This window comes from Haplochromis burtoni, unplaced genomic scaffold (assembly GCF_018398535.1).
Source record: "Haplochromis burtoni strain Fernald_Lab_line unplaced genomic scaffold, NCSU_Asbu1 Contig_603, whole genome shotgun sequence".
NCBI lineage: Eukaryota > Metazoa > Chordata > Actinopteri > Cichliformes > Cichlidae > Haplochromis > Haplochromis burtoni.
The window spans coordinates 90,895-116,029 of NW_024582964.1; the positions used below are offsets into that span (position 1 = coordinate 90,895).

At 42.4% G+C, this 25,135-nt stretch overlaps 1 protein-coding gene across 2 annotated transcripts in view; it reads left to right on the forward strand.

Annotated features, from left to right (window-relative positions):
- creb3l1 (cAMP responsive element binding protein 3-like 1) overlaps positions 1 to 25,135 on the forward strand; it is a 46,712-nt gene that overhangs the window by 20,351 nt on the left and 1,226 nt on the right. The window contains exons 2-12 of one of the 2 annotated variants that reach the window (XM_005948719.2): positions 3,376 to 3,508; positions 6,417 to 6,503; positions 15,520 to 15,674; positions 15,771 to 15,852; positions 16,413 to 16,609; positions 17,247 to 17,393; positions 17,615 to 17,673; positions 21,147 to 21,215; positions 23,072 to 23,174; positions 23,740 to 23,905; positions 24,921 to 25,089. In XM_005948719.2, the coding sequence (XP_005948781.1) occupies positions 3,376 to 3,508; positions 6,417 to 6,503; positions 15,520 to 15,674; positions 15,771 to 15,852; positions 16,413 to 16,609; positions 17,247 to 17,393; positions 17,615 to 17,673; positions 21,147 to 21,215; positions 23,072 to 23,174; positions 23,740 to 23,905; positions 24,921 to 25,089 (1,367 nt within the window). The remainder of the gene's footprint in view (positions 1 to 3,375; positions 3,509 to 6,416; positions 6,504 to 15,519; positions 15,675 to 15,770; positions 15,853 to 16,412; positions 16,610 to 17,246; positions 17,394 to 17,614; positions 17,674 to 21,146; positions 21,216 to 23,071; positions 23,175 to 23,739; positions 23,906 to 24,920; positions 25,090 to 25,135) is intronic. The other variant, XM_005948720.3, reaches the window with a different exon arrangement.

Consider the following 25,135-nt stretch of genomic DNA (forward strand, 5'->3'; position numbering starts at 1 on the left):
TAGTAAAGGAAGTGAAAGTATGGATGAATTCAAAACACAAGATTAAAAGAGAGCGACATTGAGAATGTGAATATGGAACAGAAAGCTTTTTATTTGATGGAGCCACTGTCCTGGACAAACTGCGCTGTTGTTTGCACGCTGATTTGGAACTAACTAAACTTTTCATATCATAGCGTGAGCTATATATCATTCGGGTTCTTGCGTATGTACACACTTCTTTTTTGCCTGGAGGTTCAGTGAGCCTTGAGGTTCAGGTACAAAAATTGATCTGGTTCATGGACTTCCTTTTATCTTTTTTTTTTTTTACTCCAGCGGACCATGACTCACACATGCGTAGGTGGGTTTAAAAGATGCATGTGTTGATATAGGACAGAAATACATATAATTACAGTTGCCGTTGTGTGCAGGACTATTTCCTGGCTTACTGTCAAGGCCACCCGGAGCACCTCAGTGTAGCAGAGATCTTTAAAATTTTCATTTGCACCTGTACATCTGCTGCATGTCTGCTGAACCTCCAAATCCCGAACCTTCCTCCCTACTTGCAAACCTAACTGTCCCCCTGTGAAAAAAGTAATTTCCCTCATTGTTAAATCATGAATTAACAGTTATTAACCACATTTTTCTTAGAAACTTGAGTTTAATGTCACCAGTCACACTCCGTCCTGATTGCTGCCAGTCCTCTTGAGTCACGAAATCATTTAAATACAACATGTCTGATAAAGTGAAATAGGCTTGATCTAAAGAAACAGATAAGAAACAAAGTTATTGACATCTATCATTCTGAAAAGGGTTATAAAGTAATTTCTATGGCTTTGGGACTCCAGTGAACCACAGTGACAGCCATTATCCACAAATGGAGAATACCTGGATCGGTGGTGAACCTTCCCAGGAGATGACTGCTTAACAAAAATGACTTCAAGAGTGCATCGACGACTCATCCAGGAGGTCACAAAAGAACCCAGAACAAGATCTAAGGAACTGCAGGTCTCACTTGCATCAGTTAAGGTCAAAGTTCATGATTCATCTTGAAAAAAATCCTGATCGTCTGAGGGACTATTCTGATGATTCAAAAGTTGGACTTTTTGAAAGGTTTGAGTCCCGTAACGTCTGCATAAAACTAACACAGCATTTCATAAAAGGAACACCATAACAACAGTTAAACATGGTGGTGGTAGTGTGATCGTCTGCAGCTGCTTTGCTGCTTCCGGATGACTTGCTGTAATTGATGCAACCACGAATTCTGCGCTTTACCAGAAAATCCTGAAGGAGGATGTCCTCATCAAGTACATACCGGTCATACAGTAGTCAAAGGAGCTTGCAAAGAAAAGCGTCTGGACTTCTTTAAGTTGCTTGAAGACGTTTCACCTCTCATCCGAGAAGCTTCTTCAGTTCTAAGGTCAAATGGTGGAGAGTCCCAGATATAAACCTAGTGGGAGTATCCCCCCACAGAGGGACAAAAGGACCCCCTGATGATCCTCTAATCGCCTGAGCCAAGGTGTGAAACTGGGTGTGGGTCCCAATCAGCCAGAGTTTCGGGTGAGTTCATTGTGAAACCTGGCCCCACCTTATCATGCGAATTCCTGAGGTCAGATGGCCCAGGATGTGAGTGGGCGTTAAGGCGTCTGGGAAGGGATCTCAGAACTGGATTATAGATGGCAGAGAGTTGGTGTCGTAAACCCCGCCTCTGTTCAAAGATGGTCGCTCACAGTGGACATAGATGCTTCTTTCACTCCTCTTTCAAACCATCTGTCCTCTCTGTCCAAAATGTGAACATTGGCATCCTCGAAAGAGTGTCCTTTATCCTTAAGATGCAGATGGACTGCTGAGTCTTGTCCTGTGGAGGTGGCTCTTCTGTGTTGTGCCATGCGCTTGTGAAGTGGCTGTTTGGTCTCTCCAATGTAGAGGTCTGGGCATTCCTCGCTGCACTGTACAGCATACATGAGCTACAGTCTGTTACAGTCATGCTGTATATGCATGGAGGATCCACATTGCTCAGAACTGAAGAAGCTTCTCGGATGAGAGGTGAAACGTCTTCAAGCAACTTAAAGAAGTCCAGACGCTTTTCTTTGCAAGCTCCTTTGACTACGATGACCTGGATGACTGAGAACCTTCACAGACATTCAATACACTTCATCCACTTTCAAATGCAGTCATGGTTATTAAGCGAGCTCTGCAGAGTTTTTTTTTTTTAATGTTTTTGATGGATACATTCAGCAACATTTGAATAAAGCCAATTAATAAAAGTCAGATATACTTTTGAAGAGGTTAAATCTGTTAAAAGTAAATTGCTCATGTGAGCTCTATCTGATAGTATTAATTCACAGGGGGAAAAAAATTCCCCCATAATAGACAGACACGGGAATCTAATCATAACAGGAATGCTTAGAAAGTAATGTTTACCTATCAAATTTAAAATGTGCTCTAAAACTTAGTGTTTATGTCAGCTCCGTTGGTAGCCCTCAGTCGGTTTCTTACAGTTCTTACAAGGCCTTTCCCTCCGTGCATATGATCCATTGTTAGTATTTGAAATATTGAGGTAAGCCTTGTATTTATTGTCCCAATCATGTCTTTATTGTTGCTCCTGGACTGATTTTATCTGTTGTGACACTTCTGGCAGTTCTGGGAGCCTTGCTTAAGCTAATTTCCAGGAATAAAACATGTAAATCAACTTTTGTGTTTCTTGCTAATTAAATCAAGTTATTTCTGTCACTGTGTCTGAAGAGCCTCCAAGCAGTGTGTTGATGGGTTTCCAACCAACCCATGTGTATGTGCGCATAGGCTTTGGTTCAGCTTTTCCCATGTTTTCTGAAGACCAGGGTGACTCATATCGTGTGTGTGTGTGTGCGTATTTATGTGTGCATAAACCAGTGAAATCAGAGCACCGTGCTGTCCCTTGCTTCCAGAACACCGTCTCTCTCTGCTCAGTGACTCATTCATCCAGACTAGAGGATTAATCTGTCAATGCTGTTTCCCATTGACTGACTCTTCGTGTCATCAACACAGCCTATGTTGTCTTGTTTCTGACACTGAGAGATAAGTCTGTCGTAGAACTGAAACTATAGGTCCATTATTTGATGAGTCGATTTGCAGAAAATGAAGTAATTTTCCAGCTATTTTCTTGTCCCAGCTTATCTAAGGTTGCCACTTTCGTCTTTTTTATATCACTGAAAGCTGGATGTTTTCAGATTTGCACTGTTGGTTGGAGAAAGAAAAGCATTTGAGCGCCATACCTTGAGCCCATCTTCCCTTGTCTTTATCCTTGTGCTTTTCATTGAACGTTGAATTGCATGAGGTTCATTGTACCAGAGTGGTTTTATAAAGTAACGTCAGCTAAATACTCCTTTGTCTGTGTCTGTTTCTGTATATGTTTTCCAGCCTTTCTCGGGTGACCAGATGGACGACTTCAGCAGTGAATTATTTAACAGTTTCTTCGACGACCATGTATTAGAGCGACCCCTACTGGCAGAAAGACCTTCATTTTTACACATTGACATGGACAGCAGCCCAGGTGAGCTCCTCTTGTTTTATTATGAGAGATAATCCAAATCCACCTGTCACACCCACCCACACACAGCTCCTTATGGCTGGGCTTTTTTTGCTCCGTATCATCCCTTTTAGTTGTTTAGTTCTCACTTGTTTTCCGTAATCACCAGTAATGCCAGGAGCACTGATTGATCCTTGGATCGAATACACATGGGTACAGCACCAGGTTGGACTTACGTATGCTGGTATGATGACAATAGCTATTGAACTGTAAGCTAAGGCCAGTTGCTGCAATTCATTTGCTGTGTGTTTCCATTCTGTGTACTCTTCTTTGGCGCAGTAATAACAGATGTCTGGAGCCGCGACTCAAGAGAGCACCGCAGTTCTTTTTTTGTTGGTCTTTGTTCATTGAGGGCAGCCCAGAACTGTACATTTACCTCTTTTTCACCAATGAAGCACCAATGCTGGTGCCTACTCTAGAACCAGTTTCATGCATTTTCACCAAATGACTGGCGCTAGGGCCAGAATTGCTGGGCACAAGTTAGAAAGTTGGAACCAGTCACATCTGTGGTTATGGGAAAAGCCACTGTAAGAAGTTCACCGTTCAAACCTGTCTAAAGGTCAGAACTAGCTCAACTGTGGCAATCATATCATTGCATACCCGGCTTTAGCCAACCTTTGGGGAGAAAAGTCCCCAGTCTCATTACTTGGGTTGAATCAAAAGCCTTCTCTGACATCAGCGCTGGCTCCTTCTGTGCCCAAGAGTTCAAATTTCATGATATGAGAGCCAGCTTTTGTTGCCAAAGTCTGACTTCCAGAACTCCTGCCTGCAGAACGGAACAGATTAAACTCGCTTGTTACTGGATCTTGTTTATCAGCTCAAAGTTATTGCAATATAGGCGCTCACAGCCTGTGGAAGCTGTCATCAGCTCATCACTTGAGACAAATGAGTGTCACTGTTAGTCGTTGCCATAGTCACAAAGTCATTAGAATGATTAGAAGAAAGGACAAAAAGCAGGATGTTGTGTTATTATCATGTCTCAAGAACGCCTGAGTCACTTTTACATTAAAGTCTTAACAGCACTCTCACTATGTATGGACATATGTATATGTACTACATGTGGATATGTACATAGCATCATGAATGCATACATTTATCCAGAAAATAGTACTTTTAGTACTCTGGAAAAGTTCATTCTAATGAGTTTGGTAGTCACTATTTGGCATGACCACCTTTATTCTGAACTCTTTTAGTCAGCTTTCCTTTAATTTCTTTAAGTAGTCTTCAGGAATAGTTCTCAAGGCTTGTTGAAGGACATTCAAACCTCTTCTTTGAACGTTGGCTGCCTTTTCCTCTGTCCTCTGTCAAGATGTTCCCACACAGTTTCAGTAATGTTGAGGCCTGAGCTCTGGGGAGGTCAATCCATGACTGGTACTGTATGCTTTTACTGCATTGATAGTGTGTTTTGCATCATTGTCATACTGAACAATGAAGCTGTTCCTGATTAGTTGCTTTTCAGATGGTATTGCATTGTGAATCACAATCTGATGGTGCATTTCTGTGGTCATAATTGCATCAGTTTCGGCAGGAACTCCAGCACCACTGGTTGAAATTCAGCCCCAAACCACGATAGGGCCTCCACCGTGTTTTACAGATGACTGTAGACACTCACTGTTGTACCTCTCTCATAACCTCTTCCACATATCCTGACAATGATTCTAACCACATTTGAATTCATCACTCCATCAGACCTGTTGCCACTGATTTTCAGTCCAGTTCTTGTGTAATTTGGCATATGTCAGCCTTTTCTCCTCATTTCTCTTTCTTAAGAATGACTTCCTTGTTATCCTTCCACTGAGACAATTTGTAATGAGCCTTCGCTGAACAATAGCTGATCACCTAAAAGTTCAGTATCATCTCTCAGGTCCTGTGTCAGGTCTTTGCTGGATTTTTCCTGTTTCCTACGGACATGAGTTGCAGATACTGTTCATCCAAAGTGATTTCTTTTAGGTCTGCTTCTTCTTCTTTTGTTCTCAATTATTTCCTCAAGATTTTAAAAATACACTCAACTTCATGTTGAGATATGGCAAATTTTCAGCTAATACCTCTTTGGGAATCAGCTTGTTGGTGCAACAATACTTTTTTAATCCTGTGTTATTGTTGACATTCTTCATAGATTTAACTATGAAGAAATGGGAACAAATGATGTGTTTTTGTGATAGTCTCCGAGCAACAAAGTGCCTAAAGATACGATTTAAAATGGGTTCTTTGCTACATTTTTTTTTATTTGTAGGATCAACACTGGTTCATCCTTTGAGTTGTTACATGGCTTAATAAACAAAACATTCCTGTGACAATAGTCATGACTGGACTGATAATAGGTCAAAAGGGAGCCAAAGGGAAATTGTTGAAAGACCTTGGAGAACTATCGCTCCTTGGAAGCAAACTATAAAGAAATGATAGGTAGCTCGAGACTTATGCACAGCACTGGGAGTAATTGTGAGAGTCTTAAATCTTGGACATCATGAAGTTCCCAGCAGATTTTTCTGTCTAATTAAAGAAAATCATGAATATTGAGGGGCAGCATTCATGAGGAACCCGTGCTCTCATGATCATCATCGATTAAGGCCTTAATGACAAAATATGTCTTAATAGCTATCACTGATGCAGCCAAGAGACCGGAAGAGCACTGCAGTGACACCGCTCATTCATGAGGTGTCGGGCACTGAACTGGCTTTGTGGCTTCCTTCTGTAATCGTGCTGTCATGTTATAACTCTGTATTTACATGACAGAGAGTGTGACTGAAATATTTTTAAAAATTGGAACTGAAAACAATTGACTCAGAAGATGAGAAAGCTCTCAAATATGCACACACAGAGCTTGCACTGCTACATTTTCCATCCTTGTGAGACGGCCTTGTTAATCTCACAGATATTCAAGCAGAGCACAGCTACTCCTTGAGTGAAGACTCAGCCCCCCAGAGCCCAGCCCTGTCAGTCAAAATGGACCAAGACTCTGGTAAGTTTGATCTTTTCATTATTTCTTAGCCTTGGCTTCTTTTTAAACCGCTCAGAGCCAAGCAAAGCTCTCCTGCTGATGTTTAGTCTGGCTCTTTATCACGCTGGCTGTCCCCTGGTTATCTGGTTGGCTCAGGTTTCTGCCTGATATAACACTTAGCAGGCAGCCTGACCCTCTCTGCTGCCTGTCAACTGTCGTGCACTTCGATTGGCTCAATCCTGTCATATATAATCAATGGCTTAACGATCCACTTGCACTTTGTGTGCAAGTTGAGGAGAAATGTTGCATATTCCGAGTCCTGCTTTCTTCACCTTCCTCTGTCTATTCCTGACTCATCTTCCTCATTATCCCTACCCTCCCTGTCTGCGTCTCTACCTGTCTCGCTCTCGCGCCGTCTGTCTGGGTGCTGTCTGTTCTCCGTTTGTCCCGGGGATCCTGCTGTATGAACCCAGTATGAGCAGCTTTCCTCCAGCTAAGCCCTGCCCACCTAACACACACAGACACACACACACATAGACACACACACGCACACACACACACAGACGCACACAACACTATGACAAGCGTATGGTTTTAAATCTGCAGCTTTAGCCGGAGCCAGCGGAAACTCTCTCTCTCTCTCTTCTGTCAGGTTATCTCTCTCGTTCTCTCTCCTTTTCTCTGTCTCTCTGATGCCTGTTTATCTTCTTTTGCTTCTCTGTCTCCTGTAATCCAATAAAATCCACTTCATTCATATAAATATCAAATTATCTGCACTGCCAAAATGCCACAATTTCTTGAAAAAAAAAGCACAATCCTTGATGGACAGATAATACTTTGCTCCCGAGAGAGAGAAAGAGAGGGGGACAAAGGATGAAGTCATATCAGGCTGAATAAATCAGTTTACAGTGACAGTCACTCCGGTCGGTCCAAACTTCAAACAAAATATGAATATCTGCACAGTGATTCAAACCCAAACAGGAAAATGGAAAAGAAATACAGCATTAAATATTTGATATTGCACAATTAAAAAAATTGCTTAGTTGTGATTTCATGGTACTTTGTGGATATTCTTTTCTTTATTTCTTCACTGTGCAGTTGGAGCACTATCAGTTCACATATGGTGCGCACACACACACATTGACAAACCCACGTTGTATGCATTTGTTATTGGACATGTGCATGCATGCATTTTACAACCCGCATCTGCTGCATGTTGCCTTAATATTTCACTCTAGAGGCAGCGTTCGAAAGTTTTAAGGGGAAATGATACAATATCGCTTAACCAACTGTGCCCTAACATGCCTTTTCCGCTCGTACACTGGCACAAAAATAAGACGCTGCAAGACTATGTTAATGTTGCTTTGCTTTTCTTTTAGGACGACAACATCTTGTCTTCTTCTCTGCTTTTGCATGAATCTTAAAAAGTTCTCCAAAGCGTCTCTGGCAAGCAAATGGCAAACCCAGCAATGTGTTATAAATAATCATAAAACGGATTTAGTCCCTGTTTTCCAGCATTTCCTTTTAACCTTAACGTGGTTATACTGGAGAGGATGACCAAAAGGGGTTTTACTGTGTGCAGCGGCGGTGAAAGAAAACTGTCTTGCATGCAGCTGGTTGTACATGTTGTCTCAGCGGTTTAAGAAGCTTTTAAGAAGTTTTTTTTTAGCATTAGCTACTATATTAGGCTCTGTTTTATGCACAGTGCTGTGCCTGTTGAATAAAGAGCTGCATGTCAGATTAGGCCACTTGTTGAATGCTTAATTTTCACTTCTAGATTTGACACTTTTTCACAATGACAGATAAGTTGTGGCACTCCTGGACTATTAGCTGTCATATTGGCATGTAGCAGTGTTTTGACAAGACTGCTGCATCTGAGAAGTTCTGCGGTATCGCTGCATGAATGACTTTTCAGGGTTGGACTTCTGCGCACAGTTCCATTGCTGTGTGGTATTGCTTATGCAGTTTGGAGAAGGGGACTTTGATAATAATAATAATAAAAAAAATGCACATGTGGTCACAGCACATGTCTTGTGAGATTCCAGGCCATTTAGCGTGCATGCTAAAATGTTTCTGAGACGGCAAGTCTTGGTCATAAATCCTAGTATCTCAGTTCCCAGAATCAAACTCTAATCCTTGCAGCCTTGCCAAAGATGCGCACATCCTTGCAGGCCTTTCCAGCTTCAAACGAGAGCACGGCAGTAGAGCAGCTGCTTGTTTGTCACGATGAGTCAGGTTAATTAGGCACCAAGAGGTGTTAGACGTTCTTGACCTTTCAGAAAGCACGTCAGTTCTGAATGAAGGGATTTGTGGATCTTAGTGTGCTTTGTTGGACAAGAAGGTCCTGTCCAATTAGAATTACAATGATGGGTAAAACAGTGGATGCAAGGATCATGTAGCACTCACAGACAAGATCAGACTTATTTGACACCCACTGCTGGGCTGTTTATACGAGAAGCGTCCTGATAAACACCCAGAAAAAGTTGCCCCTATTGCCCCAGCAAGTATCACCCATGTTGCATTGCTTGAATTGCACAGTGGTTGATAAAAGTGAGATCAGATATTAGCCTGATGAACTGCATCCAGGCCACTTTTGTCTTAAAGTACCCATCACATACAGTGAACACAGCACACAATAGATGGAAGGTCATTACGGTTTATATGGAAATCAAGAAATCAGTTAGTGCTTACTTAGCCTCAGTCTACAACAGCAACGTATCACTGTAACAATAAAAGATTATGATGTCCTCCTATTTGGGCGGTTCCCAACAAATCATGTCAGTTCAATCCTATTTTATTTATATAGCACCAAATTGCAACAGCAGTCACCTCAAACTCATTTTACATCACGGCCCACTTTGATTTTAGGTGAGGCACACTGGGGAAACTGCCCTCTCTATCAGTGTAAAGAAGTTTAACTTCAATTTAATCTCCCAGTTATCTCAATGTAAGAAACAGAAGTGCGATTTCACCAGCACATTTTTAGTTTTTGTGATAAAGAAATGCTGCTGTAGTAAACAAAAGAAATCTGTCAGCACGACTGTTTGGGCTTAAACTGTAAGAAATAAATGTGTAAAATTACAGCCAAAGTTTTGGCAGCTGACTGCCCAGACTGTTAATTCACAAAAATGTCCTGTTTTATTTATTTATTTATTGCACTGTGAACACAGTGTAAAAATTCAAAATTTATGTAGCCCACGGTGAAAAAATATCATTTTTTCTGTCATTTAATTGTTTATCTGAATGGCTGTGGTGGACAGAGAGGCAGAGATTAATAATAACTAATGATTAACTTATAAACACAGAGAGAGTTAAAAGAGGTGAGTGAAGAAGAACCACTCAATGCATCATGGGAAGTCTCCAGCAGCTTAGGGCTATTGGAACATCAATAAGGGAGGATTCAGGGTCACCTGATCCAGCCCTAACTACAAGCTTTGTCAAAAAGGAAAGTTTTAAGCCTAATCTTAAAAGTAGAGACGGTGTCTGTCTCCTGAATCTAAACTGGGAGCTGGTTCCATAGAAGAGGGGCCTGAAAGTTGAAGGCTCTGCTGCTTAAAATCAGTAGTGATCAAATGTGGTTTGGTGGTTTCTGGAGGTCTTCAAGGGTCACTTGGCTGCCTTGCTTTGTTGTTACTGCAGGACTCACACTGCTTCCAGCAGAACACAACAGCGTACAGATTGTCTGTGGTCATTTTAAACTTTCTTTCTTCCTCTCAGCGTGTGGTCTTTGTTGTTGTTGTTGTGCCTCTTATTCGGTTAAAGAGAAGCTGCGTGTTTTACTGCAGCTCCTTTTTGCGCTGATCCATTGAATGTTTTAATGCTACTGCTGCCCCGCTGAGATCAAACACAGCAACCACCTCGCCTCCATTAACCCCCCGTGGTGACTGCCAGGAGCCATTTGGTCATTAACGCCGGATTTCTTACCTGAGCTTACAGCAATTTACCCACACAGGAAGACCTTTAAAGCTTTCTTTCTTTTTTTTTAATTAACAACATTCAACGAAATTCCAAAATGTGGAGAGTGAAACAATTGGTTTTACTTGTCCTAAACCTTACATTTACATTTAGACAAGTGTGTCACTGTGATGTCAGTGGAAATATCACAGTGGCCTCTCCGTGTTCAGGACCATTTTCTTATGCATTGGCTAACAGCTAAGAGCTTCTGGTATTCATTAAAAAAAACAGTGTTAGAGGACTTAACGAGGGCAGGAGGCTTAACGAGACTCAGGCGAGCAGCAGGACTGGCCTCATTAAGGAGAGGCCTCTTTCTGATAGGCAGGATGTGTGGCATAGGTAAATGTCGGATCCACCCCCAAAACTGGATTCCTGTCTTCCTCCTGATGCCTTTTGTGCGCTCGTTGATTTCCTAAAACATTTCAGGCTCACGTTGCTAATCAGCAACATTAGCGGCGAATGATATTTTTCACAGGTAGCTGAGCCGTAATGAGTGTGAGATCATGCAGGAGTCGGGGCAGCATGGAAAAAAATACTGAAGTGGGACTAATGAGCTGTTTGGGGTGGGGTCCTCGCACTGCCAGTGGAGGTTTTTATCCAGCTACATTATCATTATCATCACTTCTATGGCAGTTACGCTTGCTAAAGAGACGTCTATTACAGTGATGCCGTGGCGTGGAAAAATGCGATTAACTGATTAGGCATTTGCTTTTTGCTTCACTGCAGTCAGATAAAAACCAAAAAATGTTAGGATTTCCTGCTTTTAACTGTTTTTTTCTGACTTTTGAGGAGTTGGGGGCCTGTTGATGGGACAAAACAAGATATTTTGAGATGTCACCTCAGCCTTCAGGAAGTAATAACAGGGATGTTTTTCATCAATTCGCAGACCTAAGGACCTTTTTTGTGTAGAATAATTGAATAAATTAGGAATAAAAGCGCAGCGATTGTTAGCTGCAGCCTTGGACTTAAGCTCTTCCAGCTCAAGGGGGAAGTGCTGCGGTTGGACTTATTAAGCCCAATTTTCTACGCTCATGTACTACCTACTGATGTACAAACTCAGATAATGCACAGTCCATTAATGGCAATAATTCGTCCATCTATTGCCTGCATCGCTTTGAACATTCAGTCAAGTATGGGCTAAAAGGCAGATTTTATAGGGTTGAGAGATCCTTGTGATTTCAGAAGCAAATGGCTATCCATGTTTGTGCCCACTGTGATTGAACTATTGGGTTCAAATAATCAGCAGCAAGTAGATTTAGATATATTGTAGCTCATAATGCTTCTTATCATTGTTTTTCACTGCCCTGAGGTGTTTATTCCTCACATGGCTGCTGACTTTGGGCGTTACCCACACGCCCAAAGTCAGCAGCCATGTGATTTATTCTCTCTCTGCTGTAGTGATGGACAGGATACAGACACAAAAGCACGCAAGCAGCTGTCTGATTGGGAATACACCTCCGTCCCCCCTCTTTGCTCTCACCAATCACGCACACACTCACGGCTTGTAAACTTCAGTCCGTTTTTTACCAGCACAATGTTGCTAGGAAACCAGGATGTGATTAACGTGACGTTCACACACACAGACGCACGCACGAAAAAGCAAAAGCCCTCTTTCAATGCACCAGGGGAGCCTTTAGGATGCGTGTTTGATGCGACAAACATCAAAGTCACTGGCGTGGCGTTCGTGTGTCAGTGCTGACATAATGAAACATCCTCACTCCTCCCTGTCTGCCCGCAGTTAACTCTTTAAAAGTTGTGTCGTGGTTTCGCTTTTAACGTTGTAGGAAGAAAACTTTTAATGCGTGACTTTTGCCTAATTATGCCCCGTGGAGCAGCTCCCCTTTAAAGGGCCTTAATTCAAAGCATGTGCAGCTGACCCTTTAATTCTGGTTAGACATACTCGTATGTCCCAGGGTTATAAGCGCTGTTCAAATAAACAGGACAGTTGTATTGAAAATTTCCATTTGAAAGCTCGCGGAGCCTTTTAGACTTTAACTTTTAGACCTTCACTCACTCTTAGGAGTAGATTCAGAAATAGGTACATTAGAGGGACAGTTCAGGTTTGAGCAGTTTGGAGACAAAGTTAAAGAGGCACAAGATGGTGCGGGCAGGTGCAGAGGTGAAGATAAAGGAAGAAGCCACAACTAGGACCTGTCTTCTAAGGCTAAGAAATACTTCCTAAGCACTGATCAGCCTCCTGAGAACTAGGGAGGCCAGGAGGTTGCTGTCACCAATGCATCCATTCTGAGACATTAGATGAAATAAAAGGTGACAAAACTTATCTTTCTTTCTTTATTTCTTTCCTTCATAAGCTGAGGTGTGGCATTTGGCATGTGTAGTTGGCATTCTTCCAGTGACTGTGTGGGTTCTCTCCAGGTACTCGGCTTCCTCCCACAGTTCAAAGACATGCACTTAGTGGGGTTAGGTTAACTGGTGATTCTAAATTGCCCATAGGTGTTAATGTGAGTGCGAATGGTTGTTTGTCTCTCTGTGTTAGCATCAGATCGGCCATCTGTCGGGCGTGTACCTCGCCTCTCACCCTGTGTTAGCTGCCAACTTGCCATACAATTGTGAATGAGAGAAACAGAAGACAGTGGATTGATTGGGTGGCTCCATTTTTTTTTTCAATCTAAACATTCAATTGACGATTGGATTTCTCTTTCATCAACCACAGTGTCACATGACTTATAAATTATTGCACACCACTTTCAAGGACAGTTTCTTTTAACCAGTGCCTCAACTTGGCTTGACTCGGGTTTTGTTTGGTTTTCCGTTATATTTAAGTACCACCTCAATGTTTTCCATTTAAACGTTTGCCCCACCCCACACACACACACACACACACACACACACACACACACACACTTCTGAGATGAATCTGGCACAATTGCCTCTAATGCAGAGTAAACTGAACTCCATGTGCAAAATTGGTGGAACGCTACTTTAAAGCCACCTATTTGGAAAGGTCAGAGTTGAGTTGCAAGAAATAGACCACCGAGTAATGTATCTATGGATTAGATGACGCTGTTGATTGCAGCATCTGGATTCTGACTCGCAAACAGGAATCTTGTTAGTTGGATAGAGCAGCTTGGAAAATCTGTAACCAACCAAATCTGTAACCAAACAAAACAGCTGTTTGAGGTTTTGTTCTGTGCAGTTATCCAGCTAACTTGGTCATTTTGTTTTGTGAGACAGGCTTCAGGAGACACGACACTTTCTTGTGGATTTTCCTCCGACCCTCTTTCAGGGACAAAATATCTCCAGAGGGCTACTGTGCTGTGTGGGAGTTAGCAGAACTTGTGCTTAGAAAAGGCTTTAAAAATAAAAGTCAACGTCTATTTTAGATCGTCTTGCTTCAGGTACTGGTAAGAATGTGAAATCTGGTCCCGGGGGTGCAAACGTGAGGAACAGGTCGATGAGGTTACAGCTGTTTATCTATTTATCCTTTCCACTCGTCGTTCTTCTCTTCCCAGGATCCTTCTGACTCAGCACCCCTCATGAGTCATGGCAGTATCTAACAAAGCTTCCAGTGAATTTTTTCTTGTCGTCTGAAGACAGTCTTGTCAATCCCCTTTTCTTAAGATCACTCAAAATCTTCAATGTTTAGTTAAAACAGTCTCAGAGGTTTGAATGCTGCTTTCATGCCACTGTTTAAGAAGTTTTAGACAAAAGAAACAGTCCAGCAAAGATATGAGGCTTGTCAGAGTGGAAAGAAAGAAGTTCCTCATTAGCTGTCATCAGTCACTAACAAGCAGCACGATGTTAGTCAGGCCTTGTCAGCTTTGTCTTGCCTCAGGTCGTTTCAGGAGGTTGGATGCACTGGCATCTCTGCAGACACACTAAAACTTCCTAAAAATACTTTCTGGATTTCAAAGCAGACTAAACAACGATTTACCTGTGCTCCTCTAGAAATATACCCACATCATGTTTAGGTGAACCCTCCTTTGAAATTGCACTCTCGCCTCATTGCCGGGTCACTCGATTATGCATATTTTCAGTGTTTAAAGGCGGCGACTGTTTCTCTTCCCAAGAAGCATAATGAGGGCGAGTTGCTGGTTCAGCCCATCTTTTATTTCAGGGTATATACACCAGCTGGAGGGAAATTATGCACCGCAGTTGCCAGAACGACATTGTCCAGCCTTGTCAGGAAGAGCTCAGATATTTTGAGCTCCTTCAAAGTGTGATTTGGAAGCTGTCAATTACTTCCCGTTGGAGGACCTACAGCAAAGCCTCCCTGAAGAGAAATAAGGTCAACTTTGCTCAAGTTTCTCAGTTAACTGGAACCTTCTTTTCTAACGAATAGGAACACTTTTCTTGAATTCTTGAGACTTTTTGTTGTTGCTGGTGGTTTTTCATTATTGCCACTGGTATTTCATTTGATAGTTGAAAGAAGGAGTTAGCGGTTGAACCTTAAGTTGGGATTGTCTGGTCCAATACACAATAACACTGTGGCCTTTAATTGTGAATGCAAAAGTCAGGGCCATATAGTCGGGGTACAATCGTGGTTGTATGTATATGGTTGTATTGGAGTCATGGGGGTTAGGGTTAGGGTTTGCCAGGGTTTGTGTAGATGGGACGGTGTTCCCATGTTGCACTGCTATGACATCAAAACAATGTGATTGCCCGTTCCCCCCCTTCCCCTTGTGACACATGGAAAACATCTGCAGGTATTTCTGCAGTTTTTTGCTCTGCTTTAGCTTTTTCTTTGTGTTTTTGTTGTTCTCACACATCAAACCATTTGGTTCAGATTAAATACTTCAGTATAAGAAAGCTGAGGATGACTTTAGGGGAGCATGATCGTGTGGTGGTTAGCATCGTTCTTTCACAGGAAGACGGCCTTTCTGTGTGAAATATTCTCTCCAGGTACTCTGGCTTCCTCCCACAGTCCAAAGAGATGCCTTGGGTTTAGGTTAGTTGGTGATTCAGTATTGGCCGTAGGTGTTAATGGTTGCCTGTCACTATGTGTTCGCCTGCGACAGATTGGCAGTCTGTCCCGGGTGTATTCTACCTCTCACCATGTGATAAATGGGATAGACTCCAGCCCTTTGTGACCCTGCCTGTGTCTGTGGTGTCTTTTCTGTAGAGTTTGAGTGGAGCTTCAGCCAGGACCTGTCAGCTATCTTGGTGAAGCAGGAGGAGCCTGATGTTGGCCAAAGGTTAGATCCTCAGCCTTTGGAAGCCCCGCCTCTCATATTAAGCCCCGCCCCTCCACACAGAGGCTCACCATGGAAACACACGGTTAGCATCCATCTGTCCTTTGCCTGAGTTATGAAACATTTAAAAAAATAAAATGAGTGGTGTTTTTGATGTCAGGTATGTTTGTTGTTTCTACAGGAGTGCAGTCAAGAGGATATGAAGCTCATTGCTATAAAAGATGAACCCAGAGAGATTGGACAGTACCTCAGCCTGCCCAGCGGTAACAGACACACTCACAGTGCTATAGTGGTTTGTCTGACTCAGATTATTTTAATGTTAGAAGTGGCTTCCTAGTGTAGTGGTTAAGACATTTACCTAACATCCCTGGTTTGAAACCAGAAGGAGACACAAATCCCTGGGAGGGCTGAGTCAGGAAGGTCATCTGGTCTAAAAAATCTGTGCCAAATCAAATATGTGGATCCACCCATTGTGGTGACCCCTTGTGAAGGAAGTGAGCAGCTGAATGAGTTAGTTAGTGCACATTTTCACCTAAAGTATTACAAAATAAATTACCTCAAACATCTGTTGGAACAAAAGCCTTCACTTTAAATATGATGAGGGCTTAACCACCCCACCCCAGCGTTAGAGGCACTACTACCTTGCAGACCATAATCAGGGCAAAAATACTCGCCGAGCTGTCTCTGCATATGCCACAATAATCACAGCAGTATAATATTTGGGGTCTGGGAGAATGGACTTACATTAGCTATGAATATCTTCAGTGGTCATTTGTTTAAAGTAGAAGCACTGATTCGTTTCACGTGCTGCGCTCCTTTTTAGATGATGCTCTCCAGCTGCCGCCCACCCCTCCCAGCAGTAACCACGGCGACAGTGATGGCTCGCTGCCCCCCTCCTCCCCACACCTCCCTCTGCCGCCGTCTTCCCCTCAACCACAACAGAGGCCAGGAGGTCGCGCCTCGTCCTCATCCTCATCTTCTTCGGCCATCTCCTCTTCGCCCCTCCTCACCGCGCCGCATGTGAGTTAAAGAGCCCCTACCCTCTGTGCCCTCTGTTGTTTTTTTCCCTCTCCGTGCCCGTTCTGCAGCGCATGTGGGGGATTTAATGTGTCAGTGGTTTGGTGTTTGCTATAAGAAATGTTCAAATGACTGTGTCCTTATATAGCGCTGTGAGTTTCATAGGCTGCCCTTCTGTTGTGGAAGCAGACACTGTAGAGTTGGGATTTTTGATCTGTAAATCAGCTTAATTTGGGGTTAAATACATCCCATAATTTGCTGAAAGAACAGAAAGTCAGAAAATCCGTCCGTCTGGACGTTGTTTGTCTGATTCAGCAGCTTTTCTTAGAATAAATGAATCACATTTGCACTGAGGCCATCGTGACCCAATCTTGTTTACTCACAATTGTTCAGTGTCAGCAACATTTTTCTTTTTTCTTTTTTCATTTTTATTAATGAAACACGTGAACAGCTAAACCATCGCACAAACTCCGACAGTGTTGTTCTCGTACCAGGGTGTAATGCAATGTAAGAGAGATGTGAGATTTTGGTGTGCTCGCTGTCAACATGCAAATTAAAAGCAGACCGACATAAATAAGAGACTGAATTATGAGAGCTTATTAGCATTATGCGCTGATGAAGTGCTTGTTTCACTGTGCAGAAACTGCAGGGTTCGGGACCCCTCATGCTGACAGAAGAAGAGAAGAGGACCCTGGTTGCGGAGGGTTACCCGGTACCTAACAAACTTCCTCTCACGAAGAGTGAAGAGAAGGCACTGAAGAGAGTCAGACGAAAGATCAAAAATAAGGTAAGCAGGCACTGCACCTTTTTGTCTTCTGTTAGTGTGCACGGCTGAACTGAACATTTAATTAACCAAAAAAACAAAAACGTGAGCTATTCCCAGAATCTTGGACTGCCTTGTGTTACTATTTCAAACAGAAATAGTAACACGTTTACCAAAAATTTTGCTCCAATTAGAAATGTGGTTTTGTGGTGGAGCAATGATTGGTTTTGTGCCCGTTTCTCCAGATCTCAGCTCAGGAGAGTCGGAGGAAGAAGAAAGAGTATGTGGAATGTCTGGAGAAAAAGTAAGGCTGGAAAAAATGTTATCTTTCCGCTCCATGCACATTTCTTTTGGTTTACATTCGTAACTGTCGTCTGTGCTTTCCAAAGCCTTTAAAAAAATAATAAGAATTGTAGTTTCCTTAAAATTATATTAAGAGCATTGTTGTCATTGTTTAGAAGACTTTCACACCTTAAACTGCTGACTCGACTCAACTGCTGACTGCTGTTGTCATGCCAGCCCAGCAGCTGTGCATGACTCTCCTAGACTGGCTTAGCATGATTCACAGTTCAAAACAAGAGCACTCGGAGAGTGCAGCTTCCTTCGAAGGGCAAGGGCTTTACTAAAACTTTTATTTTTACGAAGTTTTTATTACAAAATGACGTCAGCCTGTTAAGGCGTCACTGTGAAATCACAGGGCGTCGTATTGAACTGCTCTCTCCATCCTCTTTAATATAATGTATTCTTATTTGACCTTGAGCCCTAACAATGAAGGTCAAACACTTAGCTAACCTACAGTAGGTACTCATATTCCCCAAGGCCTCGTTTATTGTTGTGAAGTTTGAAGACGATCCATAAGAAGCTGTGGCTAATACAAAGTTTTTAATGAGATTCACATGGTGTGACCTTGACCCGATTTTTACCACAATTAAATCAGCTCAAGCTGTTTTTGGTATCCACCATCACACAAAATTTGAAAATGATAACGTGAAAACTGTGCACGCTAGACTCCTAACAAACAGACAGGCAGACAAACAAATGGATACGATTACCTTCTACCTCCCTTTGGGGGAAGAATAATCCTTAGTAATGTTAAGCCAGCCCTTGGTGCAGCACCTCCATTCACTCTTTGAGTAAAACAAGACCTTTTACTTCTCTTTCCCCTTCTCTTTCTAATCATTGGCTTCCCCTTGTAAACAGAAGGTTTTAATGCCAGATGCACCAGGCTTCTGTGGCCATGGCTAGAGCTGTATGTGATCCCCTCTCTATGACATCGCAGAGAGCCGAGATAAAAAAAAGCCATGTGAAACCAAAAGTTTTATTATTTGAAATGTTAGAATCGTGTAAATTACAGAAAATTAGCACAAGCACAATAGGCTCCCTTTGAACGGTTAGTTAGAGCAACATCTAACCAGAATCTTCCACGTCTTTCACCTTACAATGTATTTGAGAGTGTTAAAGAGCTTTGTAGGGTTTTATTCCCAAGATGACTCTCACCACATGTCTCTTTACGCAAAATCTTGTCTTTGGTCATTGCATGCATGACTGGCAAAGAAAAAAACCCCAGAAAAATTCAGGGGCCCAAAGAGAAAACACTGAAGTGAGCTTGGTAGTTGCAGTTTAGTCAAGAGCCAGATTTCTTTTTTTTTCGCATTCAGAGGTTTCCCTAACTGCTTTGGAGCTGAGCGCAGTAACAGACGCAAGAGCTCTGCCAGTGAATGGGAGGCAAATGCAGGTCCTTGTGAGGTCAGAGATATATAGATAGATAGATAGATAGATAGATAGATAGATAGATAGATAGATAGATAGATAGATCTCTATCTCTCTATATATATATCTATATATATCTTTGTGTCTGATAGAGAATTTAAAAAAAGCAAAACGCACAAAGCATTTCTTCAGCACTCGTCTCCTCCACTGTGATTCACTGAAGAACAGCAAAAGTTAACAGAGACTGCTTTTCTCTCCTCTCTACTTTCCATTATTCCAGCCATTCCTTGCTATGGCAGGACTCCAATAACCTGCTTAACACATGGGCCAGATTCACTGACTTTCCTGACAGTGGCAGTGAAATAGATTTGAAAATATGGGTTTTCTTTTACACAGCTTCCACTGCGACAAATACAAGTGCCAACAAAGATTTGTATACAAAATGCCCCATTAATCCCATTAGAGCGAGGGGAGAGAGGTGTGTCAGAGTGCAGCCTCTTTTAACTGAATCAAAGCAACCAAAGCAGCAGAGACATAAGAGGACGTGCATAAAAACAGAAATCCATCTCCTTCTATTTTTTTTTTTTTCGGACATGAGGAGGGGATTATTGGACGAACCTTTAAAAAAGAAAACAGCGGGATGCTTTCCTCAAAGGAGTGTGCATGAATGAGTTATATTCCAAGCAACACACAGCGGGACATCGGGAGGATTAAAGGAAGCGACAGATTAGCGAGACGTTACCCTGATAATGGAGATCAGTAGGATTAGTAGAAGACAGACAGAGGAGGAAAACGGGGTAGGGAGAAACTCTTGCAAGTGAGGCATTTTTCTTAAACTTTGTAACAGATTTGTGTTCTCAAAGATGCTAGTTTGACACTGTGCAAAGTAAAAAAAAAATGGTGTTGACATTACTGGGACCCACGGAGTGGTTAAAGTATATCTGAGCAGAGCAAAGGATTCTTTTCTTGTGAAATGATGAGCTGGTTAAATGAATTTGAGAGGCTTTGTCAGTTACGATAAACTTATTGACCTCATAGTTCTGAATTAGGACCTTCATGTTTTGCATCATGTAGTTTTTTCAAAGATCCAGCTGTTAGCGCAGTAACTTAGAAGAGCTGGTATGAATCAGCAATCGGCTGTTCACCTCCTTTTAAGTCAGGTTAGCTGATTAGGCTAGGTTAAATCATGTCGTAGCTACAGACTGTACCTAAAAGATGACTGCCCATTGCTTTAATTGGGGCATATTTGGATCCAAGGATGGAGAGCCAAATTTATCAGATTACCAAGAGTTCAGTCACTAAAATGAGCAATGAAGGGAAGCTCAGGAGCTCAACAGCCATGGCTAGTAGGGGAACTGCAGCTTTTGGCACTTGTGCATTGCCTTCATTTGTCAGCTATGAAGTTTGTCACTTGATGATCCACAGTCACTCTTCCTACTACAACCTTCAACCACCTACAGAGGCCAAGCTGAGATGGTCTGGATAAACAGAGGCAGGATAATGGCTATATTGCTCAAAGTATATTGAAGATAGAGATGCCAGGCAGGAGGAAAAGAGGAAACCCGCATAGAAGAGTCATGGTTGCATCTTCCATTGTCCTCCAGTGGAGCTAGTTTCACTCATTGTGCATGTACTGTTTATAAGGTTGCAGAAACCTTCAGTCAGCTAAGACTGAAAAACGTCACTTGGATGAGTGACAAAACATTTCTCCCAGTGAACACACTATGTCCAGGTGAACACAATTAACCTTTTAGGATCCATGGATGTAGTGTAGAAGGACATGCAGGGGGGTTGGTGTGTCGGGATAGGGTTCAATGGAAGCAGCTGACCTGAAAGGGAGCAGTCTAGAGAAGAAAAATAAGTTTTTCACTTGGCAGAAGATTTTAGTTTTTGTGCCTCCTCAACAATAACAGATAATTACCGGTCAAAATGTTGTGGATTAGTGGTCAAAATGTACCATTCATGATACTCCAGCCTTTGGGGATAACGCTGTTTTTCATTAGAGCAACATATGCAGGGATAAGACAATAAAAACAATGTGTGTATCTCTGACTGTGTGTGTATCAGGGTGGAGAATTACACGTCAGAAAACAGCGACCTGTGGAGAAAAGTAGAACACCTGGAGACAGCCAACAGGTGAGGTTTTCACTCACATGCACGCACACGTGTGCCAGCATACTTTACTTTATCTTCCAGCTTTGAACAGACTGACGCTGTTTTATGCTGGCTCCACACACCAGTAATACAAACCCACCATTCATGTAATGATGTTTGGATTGCGATCACTGAGAGCAGCAAGTGTGCAAAGAATGCAGCCTGGTAAACTGAGAGCCGGACGAGCTGCAGAAGGCCTTACGAAGATGGTTCTCGTTTTTCACCCAGAGAGAATGAAGATGCAAAACTACAAACAGGACTGTAGCTTATACACAAGCGTATGCACACACACACACACACACACTCACACGCGCTCTGTGGGTAAAACCTTTACGGGATTTTAATATCTATGCAGCGTGAGAGAATTAAAGGGGTCTGAAGTGAAATTTATCTGTGCTCTATAAGCAAAGCGTAGACTCACCGAGGTGCCGCTGTCTCCTCTGTTATTATAACAATATGAAACCAATCTGCTATTATCCTGGAGTGGGTGGTTAGAAGGGTGGGTGGGTGTGGAGGGTTGGATGGCTGAGGAGGAGGGGGTAGGAGAGTCTGTCTGTCTGTCTGACTGTGGCACACTCAGCCTGTCATTAAAGTGGCGAGTTAACAGCAGCTTTCATCATGGAAGGCAGCCCCCTCCCTTCCAGCCACACACACACACATATGCACACCGATGAATATGTTAAACCACTGCAGGGAGGAACAATGAATTGGCGCAAACTGGGAAACGTGAGTCAGCACGCAGCCCCGTTCACTCTCATAAGAGTAAATGTGAGTTTAAAAAAAGGCTTTAAACAAACGCACTAAATTTAAGCTCCCAGTTCCTAAAAGTGTCCCAGATGCAGTTATTAGTGGTCATTTTGTTCCCCTGTGCTGTTTTCTTTCCGTCTAGTCGGATCCACGCAGGACTTGGTTAGGACTACCGGTTTGTTAGTTGTGTAACTCACACTCGGGGTTGGATTTGGATTAGCGTCTGCATATCCACATCAGACAAACGTTTAGGATATGTTTCGTTTAGCTTAGCTTCCAGCACTGAATTTTAATTACCTGACAATCGTTTCCATTGTCCTTGTTGCTTTTTTCACACACGTTTACTCGCTCACTGCCGTGTATTTTAAGCTGCAATAACTTAAGCTGTGGTTTTACATCAAAGACTCGTGCGAGTGATGCAGGTCAGCATCATTCCTACACGAGTTTACTACAGCTGACAGGTCGCGTTTCCCTGCTCTATTCTGGGGCCTGTCACCGATTTCAGCATGGAAATTTGAAACTATAAAAGCAGCAACAGATGACTAAGCGTCTGACTTTTTAAACGTTTAACTGACTTTCTGGTTTGCATTGTGTGTGTTTGTGTGTCAGAAACTTGATCTCTGTCTCCACTTAGTGGTCAGAGTGTGTCCTCACAGCCACAGACAGCTCATACCATCAGAGCCCTGCTCCCCAGATCCCACTAATGTGCTGTTTTCTAGTGGTTTTATTCATGCACTCTATTCAGCTTAGCTTTGCTCTCTGCTTGTTTTGTTGGACACGGAAAACAAAAGTAAATCAGGTGGTTAGAGTTCTCTTTGATGTAGAATAAACCCGATAATGAGAGCCGTGCATCTTTCGGCTGAAACAAACTGTACGTCTGAGTTTGTGTGTGTGAGACCTTTGTTGTGGGTTGGGTGGAGATCGAAGCCATGCATGCACGTTGTGGGTGCAGCCATATACATATTCTAGAGATTGAAATTCCCAAACGCTCTGAGGCCACAACCTGTGAGAGTCAAAGTCTTCTCTGTACCACTAAATAATGACTACTGCCCTTCTTGTTCTTTAATCCCTGCCTCTGTTCCTGTCTCCAGGTCTCTCCTACAGCAGCTCCAGAAGCTTCAGTCGCTGATTTCAGGGAAGGTCGTCCCCCGTTCGTGTAAAATGGCCTCAACTCAGACAGGAACATGCCTCATGGTAAATACTACTGCCGCTGTTGCTGTTCACACAAATTTATGTTAATATTTTTGTTGTAATTGAGGTGATTTTATTTGCTTTTGGACAGCATTTGGATTTATTATAATTGTATAAATATTACAATTAATATGTCTCTATGATGTTAGCCTACCTGCCTCCCATTTGAAGTTTAGAAGATGCATTCTCGTTTGGCTAAATCATCTTAAAGCGGTCAATGATAATGATTGGCTCCTATCACTATATGTATGCTAAGCACAACTGTAGTGGTCATATTACTCATATCAAGCAAACTCATATTGATGATGGAGCGAGTATATCACATGCATCTCCTCTTTTCCATCAGTCTCTGTTGAATGGATCCATTTTTCCTTTTGCCGTCTAAGAAGTTTAAAAAAATGTTTTTTGGTTCTTTTTTCTTTTCTTAATTTGGAATATGCACTGAAATTCAGAATTCAATAAGTTTGAAGTGTCTGCATGAGCCCAATACATCACGAGCATCACAGTCTGAGCGCTCTGGTGATTATTATTAACACGAGTGTTATGTTATGTTCCCCTCTCTCCGCAGATGATGGCCCTGTGTTTTGTCTTGGTGTTGGGCTCCTTCTCTCCCTGCATTTCTCCCCTCTCCCTGGTCAGTCACACCTCCTCTTTGCCCTCCTCCCCTGCTTCTTCTCAGTCCTCCCCCTCTTCTCATTCTTCTCCATCGGCGGACCTCTACACCACCAGTCAGGGTAGGTCTAGAAATATGTTCAGTATTTAGCATCTTAGTGTTTATGGCAGATTTGTCATGATCAAAAGGTGTCTATCCTTTGCTGAAGTTTCCTTCTGTAGCTCCATTCTAATGCATTCAATGTTCTCCTCTGGATAGTAACAGTAAACTTGTAGCATTTCCAGTTATTAGACAGAGCAAAGAGCGGCATCACATTTTAGAAATATAATTTTCTCCATCTTCTCATATGTACTGTTACAATTTTCTTCAAAATGAAAGCCCATTTGGAAAGTGGATACAGGTTTTGATTTTCCTTCCGAGCTGTTTTGCACTTCCCTATAAATTCACTTCCTTTAACAACTCACTCCTGGGAAAGCTCTACTGAAACCAGAAGTTAGGCTGTCATCAAATTAAGTGCAACTTCCTTCTGCCAGCAACCATCCTCTGAGTGCTGAGGTTTAATAAGCTCTAACCCCCTAAAATTGACCAGACTCCTCTGCAACTGTCCAGGGAGAGAAAGGCACAGTTATATGTTCCCCATACAAATAATTAAAAGTGGAAAACACATAAGTTAATAATTAAAAACAAAACTGGAGTCACAAGAATTCTGTATCTGGACTGTTTTCAATTCAGTGTTAAGAGTTGTGGTCATATTAGATTTTCTCCTCTGCTCCCTGTTTCACCACACGTGTGTAAGCCCCTCCCACCAAACACAGAACCGAGCAGTCAACCAATAGGAATCCGCTTTTAGCAAAAAATATGAGAAAAGCTCATCCAGTTGACTTTAAACTCAGCATAGAATTTCCTTTGTTTCACAGTTGTTGGAAAGTTTATATATGATCATTTCTGATGGGTCAGGGTCTTATAGTCAGGCCCTGACCCTTACTATGAGAAAGAACTAAAAAATGTAAGTGGGATGTTGTTCGAAATGGGAGATATTTTGAAATATGTACAAAAAGCTTTTGGTTTCACATAATTAAAAGCAACGATGGATCACGAGGCATGTCCAGTGAACGGTGCATGTTTCTGTGTCGTAGTCCGCTCCCGCAGCCTGCTCTTCTACAACGAAGAGGCTCCACTGGAGGAGAGTTTAGCGACATCAGAAGGAGAGAGGCTACAGTCAGAAGGCCACTCCCACAACCAGATCAGCCGATACACAGCTGACGGCCACAGCAACCAGACAAGCGGGTCCAAGATAGAGCGGAGGTACAAACAAACTCCACTGTATGCTGCAATATTTACACGCCACTTG